Raw genomic sequence first — 10,751 nt, forward strand, 5'->3', positions numbered from 1 at the left:
TGGGGAATGTGCCAAAGAGACAACAACCCGACCACAGAGCAGACAACAGCAGAAGGTCACCAACAGGTCTTCAATGCAACGATAAATTCTCGCACCCGGAGGCGTCCCTCAGCTGGCCCTTAAACAAATATATACTGGTTCAGTGATAATGAACACCATACTAAACTCCAAATTGTACACAAGAAACTAAAAGTTAAAATAATACAAGACTAACAAAGGCCAGAGGCTCCTGACTTGGGACAGGTGCAAAATTGCAGCGGGGTTAAACATGTTTGTGAGATCTCAACCCTCCCCTATACCTCTAGCCAATGCAGAAAAGTAAACGCATAACAATACGCACATTCAAATTCAGTTCAAGAGAAGTCCGAGTCTGATGTCAGAAGATGTAACCAAAGAAAATAAACAAAATGACAATAATACATAAATAACATCAGACTACTTGCAGTTAACTGACAAGCCAGCTCCGGACTTCATTTAAACTGATTGAAAAATTGTGTCTTCATCATATGAATATCAGGCACAATCCTCCCCGTGAGGGGTTTAGTATCATACCATCATAACATATATGAGAAGAACATAACCCGTGTCATGCCAACAACTGGTTTATTAATAATAAATGTGTTTAGTTCCGATGCAAAGACCCTATAAATAAATCAATATTAACGCCAAAATATGCAATCTTTAATGACCCGACAACAGTATCGTAACTATATCCCTTCTTAATAAGTCTATTTAAAGGTTTTGTTAGCTTCTGAGGTGAATACTGACATTTTTGTGCTTTATAAAGAATATTTCCATAAAATATTGGATGTGAAATACCTGAACGTATAAGAAGTCTGCATGTTGAGCTATATTTACGAATGATGTCCTTATACCGATGATAAAATTTAGTAAATGTTTTGACTAGTTTGTGATATCGAAAACCCTGGTGTAATAATTTTTCAGTAATACATAAATTTCTCTCGTTAAAATCTTAAACATTGTTACATACACGAGCGAATCGTACAAGTTGAGATATATAAACACCGTAAGATGGTGACAAGGAAACGTCACCATCTAAAAATGGATAATTAACTATAGGAAATGAGAAATCATCTCTTTTATCATAAATTTTAGTATTAAGATTTCCGTTAATGATATATATATCAAGATCGATCGAGGAAAGGGCAGTGGTCATTGTTAGTATTAGCTTTATTTAAAGTAAGTTCAACAGGATAAATTTCTTTAGTATACATACTGAAGTCGTCATTATTGAGAGCTAAAATATCATCCAAATATCTAAAAGTATTATTAAATTTGTGTATCAGATGTTGTTTCGCTGGGTCTTTGCTGATTTTTGTCATAAATTGTAACTCATAGCAATACAAAAACAGGTCCGCAATAAGTGGTGCACAGTTAGTCCCCATTGGAATTCCAATAACCTGACGATATACGGAATCTCCAAAGCGAACAAAAATGTTATCTAGTAAAAATTCAAGAGCATATATAGTATCAAAGCATGTCCAATTGACATAGTTTTTTTGTTTATTGCTATTAAAAAATGACCTAAAAGAGTATATATACATGTATATCATTTGTCTGTAATATTTCCCATTAGACATACATGTACATCTATTGAGCTAGACAAGTTATCCTTTCAAAGTTGTTGCTTTAAATATTTTGACACAACAAACTGTGTAATGCCACTGTTCTCATTATACTACATGTATTTCTATTCTTTTGTTCATAATAATTGTGTTTTATATTCTCCCTTTAAATATAAAGCAATAATAATTTATTATTCTTCCTAATTCTGTATTGGTGCACTCGACTCCCATATCAAGTGACAAGGATTGTCAATTTTACTATGGAAGATCAATGGTTTTCTCTAGGCACTGCAGTTGCCTCCACCAACAAAAATTGACCGCCATGAAATATCCCAAAAGTGGTGATTAAAGGTAGTGTTTAAACACCAAAAATTAATCAAACTTAAATTCTGTATTTATTTGTGATTTTGACTACTGAACAATAGGCTATGTGTTCACACTTTTAGTGGCAGAAACTAAAAGTCGGGGACAATTAATTTTGCTTTAATCATTTGAATTATTTACCCTCTTAACGTAGACTTTTTAGAATTTTCCCATAACAGTGTTATATGATTTTATATACAGTCTGACTACAGCCAGCCACAATGAAATGTCAGACAGTTGTATATCCCTCTGTCTCTTTTTGTTTGCATTATTTTAAGCACGATTTTGTTTTCAATGACAGATGAGATGTTGTGGTATGACAACAAATTAGAATCCAGTGTAACCCCGCAATTTTTTCATATGCTTGTCTGAAGTCCGGAATAACAAGTGCCACTTATTTATATCCTATAATATACAGTCAGTCAAATGTTAGTTGTTTCTGGTATTAAAATATACATAGAACATAGAACTTATCTATATACTCAACGAATTAAGATTCATTTTGTAATCCAGGAGTCGTGTATAGTTTTACTATACTGAAAGGTTTGTACTCGTTCTTCAAGCCCTTACGATGACCATCAGTTTTTGCTCAACATAGTAGAGATAGTGATCTGGCGGCGGCGTAAGTTCAATTCTTAAAAGCTTATCCACATGTGGAGCAGGATCTGCTTACCCTTCTGGAGCACCTAAGATTAATCCTAGTTTTTTGTGGGGTTCGTGTTGCTTGGTCTTTAGTTTTGTATGTTGTGTCTTTTGTACTATTATTTGTCTGTTTATTTTCGAACTACGAGTTTGGCTGTCCCTCTAATATCTTTTGCCCCTCTTTTATTTGAAGGTGAAAGACCTGGATGCTTCATACTTAGTACTTTGTAAACAGTATATAGATGCCTTATGCTATCCTGGATGCTTCATACTTAGTACTCTGTATATAGATGCCTTATGTTACGAAGTTTTGGTCTCTCATAAGTCCATTGTCCTTGACCTCATTTTCATGGTACAGTGACCACTTGAAAAAAGTTCAGATTTGTTTGTTATATGTTAATTTCTTTTTTATTATGAGTAATAGGATAACTATATTTAGTATGTGCGTACCATGCAAGGTTCTCATGTCCACCAGACAGTTTTCATTTGACCTCTTAATCATTTCATGGGTCAGTGAACAAGGTTAAGTTTTGGTGATCAAGTCAGTTTCTAAAAAAACTATATGCTTTTACTTTCCTACACTGGTTAGAGGTATAGGGGGAGGGTTGAGATCTCACAAACATGTTTAACCCCGCCGCATTTTTTGCGCCTGTCCCAAGTCAGGAGCCTCTGGCCTTTGTTAGTCTTGTATTATTTAAATTTTAGTTTCTTGTGTACAATTTGGAAATTAGTATGGCGTTCATTATCACTGAACTAGTATATATTTGTTTAGGGGCCAGCTGAAGGACGCCTCCGGGTGCGGGAATTTCTCGCTACATTGAAGACCTGTTGGTGACCTTCTGCTGTTGTGTTTTTTTTATTTTGGTCGGGTTGTTGTCTCTTTGACACATTCCCCATTTCCATTCTCAATTTTATAAACAATGGGTCAACTATATGTGGTGTGTTGAATGGTTGTAAGGTGACTGTACATGTATTTCTCGTTTTTGTTTATCTGACCGTGACCTTATTTTCTTGGATCATGTTAAGTTTATGTGATACTTGTAGTAAAGCTATATATTGTAGACTATCAACAAAAAACCAATGGTTAGTAAAGAAGGCGATACATTTCAGTGTGTGCACTCTTACGTTGTATTGTTTTGATGGTACCCGCATTGATATATTGCCTCAGTCATCTCCATCTTTGATGTGGATTAAATCCCCAAAGAGGGAATCCAAAAAACGTTTCATGCCTACTTCACAATATATGAACATTGAGAGACTTAGTATACAACGTTATCAAATATTTTATTTTTAATATATTATTTTTTATAAATAATTTCTTGCCCGATTATAAAATAAATTAAATAAATTAATAAATAAATATATAAAAATATTGATATGGACAATCCAGTAACAAGCAATAAACATCAAACATCTTACAACTTTGAAGTACTAGTAATAGTTTTTTTCAAATTGCACTTGCAGTCTCTGTTTGTCTCTCTCTCATCACTCTCGTTCTCTTTGACATTTCCTTTCACCTGAAAGTCTCTATTTTACTGCTCTCACTCCTAAAAGCTTTGTACATGTATATTGTTTGGCTTTTAAATACCCTATAATCTTGTCAATGCTTCCATTTTTTTTCTAAGCCAACATGAGACAGTTAAGTTTGAACATCAGACCCCAAAAAGAGTCTTTGTTAAGTAAGAGCTTAGGTTATATATAAAACTCCAAGAGAAGAGTCTCTGCATAGTTAGAGACAGTTTCGTTTATATGTATCAAAACTTCAAAAGGAGAGTCTGCAAAGTAGGAGACAGCTTAGGTTATACATCAAACTCCAAAAGAGTCTTTCCAAAGTAAGACACAGTTTAGTTTATATATCAAACTCTAAAAGAGTCTTTTGAAAGTCTACTAAAGAATATTTCTTGTCAACAACTGTTCGTATACAGCCGTAGACCTCCATAGGAATAGGAAGTTTCATTGATTTAAGCTTCTCACTCTGTGTTTCCGTCACAAGTATAACATCGTCACAAATGTCGCCTTCAGCACTATCAGTTGAGGTTTCTTTCTCGCCACCAAAAATGTGCACTCCATCAGAATTTACGAAAACCCCGAAATTCCTCCTGGAAAAGTCTTTTACGGTACTTATGATTTTTGAACCGTCGTTAGGACTGAATGAAATAAGTTCTCCCTGTGGACTGATAATTTGAATACGATTATTCACGGATATTGCTCTCGTATATTTACAGGGATGTGGAAGAGTTCCTATTTGGTAGCTGGTTTTTGTTTTTGTTTCAAAACACTGGATTGCTGCAGTTTCTTGTGCAAATCCTAGCCAGCCACCAAAAACATATAAGTTGTCACCAATAGCCGCTGCTGATGTGGCATCAACTCCGTGTTGTAGTTCGCCTACTTTCTTCCAGGTTTCGATTCCCATATCATATTCTTCGATACAGCTCATAGTTCCAAAGTTGTATCCGCCAATTACGTACAGCGAGTTCTTCACCGCCACCATAGCATGGCGGTACCGACCTTTGCATAGTTTTGACCTTTCTCTCCATTGTGAAAATTTTGACGAATACCTAAGACATGTTTCCATGGTTTTCGTTCCACCAGTAACGAATATGTCATCACCAAATGAACATACGGCGAAATCTTCGCCTATGTCATATGGAAGAGCGTGGTTGTGCAAAGATACCCATTTCTTTTTCTTTATATTGTAACCAATGAACTCCAATGATGTTTCGCCACCTTTTCTATAACGCCGACCAAGTACGGTGATCAGATGAGTTTTATTGGAAACACATCTGAATTCGTCCTTGACATTCGTTAGTGTCTGTCTTCTTGCTGGCATGGCATGATACTTTATAGCATTTTTCACTGCATTTACACAGCTTTTAAATTCGGTAACCAATGGATTTGTGTCTAACTCGTCCAGAACATAATCTATACTGACTTGTGTTAATCTCAGATGCTGGAATATTTCTGGAAGATCATGTTTTCGGCTACATTCGTCAAATCTTATCCACTTAAACACTGCCTCACACACGACGTCCTCGTCTATAACTTTTAATCCGTCATCTTTGATAATTTCAATCAAGTCATTTTTTTCAAGAAGAAGAAATTCTTCATTCTCGCAGACTTCCACAAAATTACTCAAAATACAAGGATAGCTCTTTTCTTTTAATTTCTGGTAATTCAAATGTCGTGCGAGCGCCCAAAGTCCTACACAATTTTCATTGTTAATATTTCCCGCCATGAAGCGTTCACATTGTTTCTGAAGGCTGTCGATTTGTAACATTGACGCCGTTCTGATGATGTCTTCGGCTGTTTCTTGTGTAATTATATCCTTATTGCAGTATACGAATGCAAGAACATCTTTAAAAGTGTTTGCCTTTATATCGTGCAAATAAATTTCGTCCATTTCGGACTCTTTCATGTTTGATGAAAACATGGCATCAAAATATCTGGAGGCAGCAGAGAGTATTATCCTGTGACATGGAAACGACTGGTTTTCTACCATAATGGTAATATCTGTGAAGCGTTGCTCTTCATATAACGTTCTTATTCGACTGAAAATGTCCAGATAAATTACAGGTTCTGTTTCCATGGCGATTGTTCTATTCTGAAAATAAAACATTTCAGATTTAATATTTTGCCTTTATGCAAGAAGATGAAGATGATATATATGTTTGTGATTAACGTCCAGTGGCAAATATTTTGAGTTTATATCAGGACGCTTTGAATTCACAAGAAGTGTGATGCATACATGGGGGTCGGCACAGGAGATATCTTACAATAAAATTGAGAATGGAAATGGGGAATATGTTAAAGAGACAACAACCGGACCATAGAGCAGACAACAGCAGAAGGTCACAAACAGGTCTTCAATGCAGCGAGAAATTCCCACACCTGGAGGCGTCCTTCAGCCGGCCCCTAAACAAATATACATTATATACTAGTTCAGTGATAATGAACACCATACTAAACTCATACTAAACAAATTGTACACGAGAAACTAAAAGTTAAAATAATACAAGAGTAACAAAGGCCAGAGGCTCCTGACTTGGGACAGGCAAAAATGCGGCGGGGTTAAACATGTTTGTGTGATCGCAACGCTCCCCTTATACCCTTAGCCAATGCAGAAAAGTAAACGCATAACAATACGCACATTAAAATTCAGTTCAAGAGAAGTCCGAGTCTGATGTCAGAAGATGTAACCAAAAAAAATAAACACAATGACAATAAAACATAAATAACATCAGACTACTAGCAGTTACCTGACATACCAGCTCCAGACTTCAATTAAACTGATTGAAAAATTATGTCTTCATCATATGAATATCAGGCCCAATCCTTCCCGTTAGGGGTTTAGTATCATACCATCATAACATATATGAGAAGAACATAACCCGTGTCATGCCAACAACTGGTTTTTAAATAAATGTTTTTAGTTCCGATGCAAAGACCCTATATAAGTGAATCAATATTAACGCCAAAATATGCAATCTATAATGACGTTTGGTTGGGTTCGTGTTGCTCAGTCTTAAATTTCATATGTTGTGTCTTGTAAACTGCTGTTTTTCTTTTCGTGTTTTTCTTTTATTGTTGTTGTTATGCCATGGCATTGTCAGTTTGGTTTCGACTTATGAATTGAATATCAGTTTGGTATCTTAAATTCGCCTCTCTTTTTTAAATGTGATATGAATATGAAGTGAACTCTTCTTTGCACTAGATCGACACACTGAGCCGTATATTTTTAACATTCAAATTTCACAAGATGACAGTCCAAAGAAAGACATGTCATCCTGTTTCATCACTTACCGACAATTTTTATTCAGGCTATATATAACTGCTTATCGGAGTATTAGCAAATACCAATTTTTGAATCTTTGATTGCATGACCCACTTCGCACCACTTAAAACCGAGCAACGATTTATTCGCTAATTACTATATAATATATAATTATACATGCATGTATAGAAATAATTTTTGGTTTGTCTCCCGCGACAAAATGTATGGCTTATTTTACCCGAGCGCCCGGATCCCAAATAGGGTATATGGTGTGTCCGATTAGCTCCTCTTCTTATACAATTTACAAGCAAAACTTGTATATTGTATATGATATATATATCACCTATAGAATTTACTTATGGTCAGGATTTTGATTTTCAAATTTACCACAAATAATGGGGTTGCTGAACTTTGTCATATCAATATTGGTATATAACACATACAAGGTAGATAATATACAAGTATAGTTTGTCCGGCTATAACTCCTACAGCTTTCAAATTAGATTGTATCCCTATATTATAAGGGGATTAAATTTTGATCCTCTCTAAATTTTCCGCAAATGATATAGGTTGTTAACCTTTTCGTATATAGTACAAGTCATACAGAGTACTCGACTAGACATCTCAAAGAGTCCTTCGACATCACTATTCTAAAGCCAGCGGCGTAATCATGCATTTCTAATCTTCATTTTAAGCCGGGAGATAGCTTTATATCATGTTTATACAATATTGCTAAGAACCGGTTCATCTTTCCCTAAGCAAAATGATACAATAAACGGAAGTATTTTAAAAATATGTTATACATAACTTCCAGTTTATGTCAGGGGTCTATGTATTTGCTAAATAATGCCAAGGAATTGTATATTTAAATATACAATTCCTTGCTAATGCATGTTACATGTATACATGTTGTAAAATTTACAACAGTCAGTGTGTATCGCATTACAATTAAAAGCTCCCACAAAATAAACTAGAAAAGGTAGTGGCGGATATTAGGGGGGGGGGTCGTTGGATGGAACCCCCTTTTTTGGACGATCACGATTCAAATGGGGGCATATAGTTGGAACACACTCCTCTCCTTTTCTCCTGGATTGGAAACCCCCTTTTAAGCATGGCTGGATCCGCCCCTAACAGGTTAGTTTTAAGATGCAGCTATAGTGCTGACCTCATTGAAAATAGGCTGTAAAATAATATGGTAAAATGAAGAAGCTTCCGTTAGAAATTGATGTAATAAAATTGAGAATGGAAATGGGGAATGTTGCAAAGAGACAAAAACCTGACCAAAGCGCAGAAACAATCAAAGGTCATCATAGGGTCTTTAACAATTATAACTTTCAAAGCTTAAATTTGTCAGTCTGACTACCTTTATTTACATAAGCTCTAAGATGTCATCAGTTTAAAATGTTTTTGTTATTTCTGCGTTTTAATTCAACCTTTGTTGATAGTGACTGAGGTTTCTATGTATCAAAAATCATGAATAGGATTTCCTCTTCGCTCGATAAGTTCAACGTTGTTAAGTATAAGTCACCTTCAGACAAATAAGGGATAAGGAGAAAGAATAGTTTCAAATAATTATGAACTGGAATTGCCATACGAACCTACAATTTTATCATAAGTTCTATTTTTTTTATCGGGACCAATCATTGGGCTTAATTAGTCTAAGTTTTTCACATTATTTTAGTTTGAAACAAAATAATGAGGACAAATACATGTATATATATATTCATAATAATTTCTTAAATCCTGTTTGTAGTAAACTATTTAATCTTTGTCAAGATTCCATTGTGTTTGAAAATATTTGTGAACATTAACATACCTTTAAGCTTTAAATGTTATAATTTCCTTCAAATGCGTGCAGAATTTTTACACAAGATGTTTCACAGATAACCATATGCTTCACTAATATAGATATGATACAATATGTTACACAATTTTACACGTAATTGATCTGCATTCGTTAACGAATATGCCACGCTTTCCGATTACTACGTACTGGTCAAATCTATCCGTGTACATACATGTCCAGATCGCTATCACACATCTTAATAATGACCGCTCAATAGTGATTACATAAGGTTATGTCATTGTATTGTATACTTATTTGATTACGAATAAAAACCTGTCGGGGGGTCGATAATCAATAATATTGATATGATCAAATCAGCTAAAAATTGATTTCATTGATAAATTTATTGACAACAATCAATGTTGATTGTGTAGGCTGATAAGTTATACGGAAAGGGATAAAAGAAGAGGAAGGAAAGGTTTTATTTCCTAGTATGTCCTCCATGAGATTACTATACATCCATGAAATTATAATATTCATTTTACTTGCATGTTATAACACAAAGCAAGGGATTGTATAGTAAATATACAATTCCTTGCACAAAGTAATCTCAAGTTTCCCAATTTTAAAAGGACATAATCAGGAATCTGATGTACAGTAGTTGTCGTTTGTTTATGTAATTTATACGTGTTTCTCGTTTCTCGCTTTTTTATATAAATTAGACCGTTAGTTTTCCCGTTTGAATGATTTTACACTAGTAATTTTGGGACCCTTTATAGCTTGTTGTTCGGTGTGAGCCAAGGCTCCGTGTTGAAGGCCGTACATTGACCTATAATGGTTTACTTTTTTTAAATTGTTATTTGGATGGAGAGTTGTCTCATTGGCACTCACACCACATCTTCCTATATCTATATAATAGAAATTTGACATTAAAATTTTAACAATTAAAGATTGAAACATTTATATAAAAAAAGCTTTCGTTATATATAACACAATTGAAAGACAGTTTTACTTTTATTCCAATTAAATGGCCCATTATGAGCAAAGTTATCTATTATTATGACTTTTATCATTGAGAGAAACAAGTCATTTTGACGATCATATAAATACAAATATAATTAATTTAGTTTTATGATTTTAACTTAGCCGCAGCAAGCCAGCATTTTTTTAAAAACAACATAGTAATAAAACAGATTATTTAAAATACGATTTTCATAGAGTCTTAAAAATTGACAAATATAAAAACGAATATGCGTATTATTTCCAATTAATGAGACAACTCTCTATAAGAGACCAAATGACACAGAAGTTAACATCTATAATATAGGTCATCGTACGGCCTTCAACAATGAGCAAACCAATACCGCATAGTCAGCTATAAAAAGCACAAAGAACATTTCAAGAGAAAAGAAAGAAAAGAAAGATTTGAAATATGATCGTCAATCCACGTACAGAGAAAGAAGGAATTTTATTTAGCTCAATCAAATTCGAAATTTCAAAAAAAAATCTTGATGTTTAAGCAAATGAAGACGACTCAGCATATTTTTTTGGAATAAAGTGACTTTAGGCTTAAGCCAAGGAAGTGTATAATATAATATTCCTT

The 10,751-nt window shown here is 34.3% G+C and overlaps 1 protein-coding gene across 1 annotated transcript; it reads right to left on the bottom strand.

The window, feature by feature from the left end:
- Positions 1-3,856: 3,856 nt before the first annotated feature.
- LOC143044823 (kelch-like protein 24) lies at positions 3,857-9,386 on the bottom strand. The gene is made up of 2 exons (XM_076217003.1): positions 9,179-9,386; positions 3,857-6,192 (listed from the first exon to the last, which is right to left on the bottom strand). The coding sequence occupies exon 2, from the start codon at positions 6,175-6,177 to the stop codon at positions 4,441-4,443; it is 1,737 nt and encodes a 578-aa protein (XP_076073118.1). The 5' UTR covers positions 6,178-6,192; positions 9,179-9,386; the 3' UTR covers positions 3,857-4,440.
- Between the last annotated feature and the right edge of the window lie 1,365 nt (positions 9,387-10,751).

Source organism: Mytilus galloprovincialis, chromosome 9 (assembly GCF_965363235.1).
Source record: "Mytilus galloprovincialis chromosome 9, xbMytGall1.hap1.1, whole genome shotgun sequence".
NCBI lineage: Eukaryota > Metazoa > Mollusca > Bivalvia > Mytilida > Mytilidae > Mytilus > Mytilus galloprovincialis.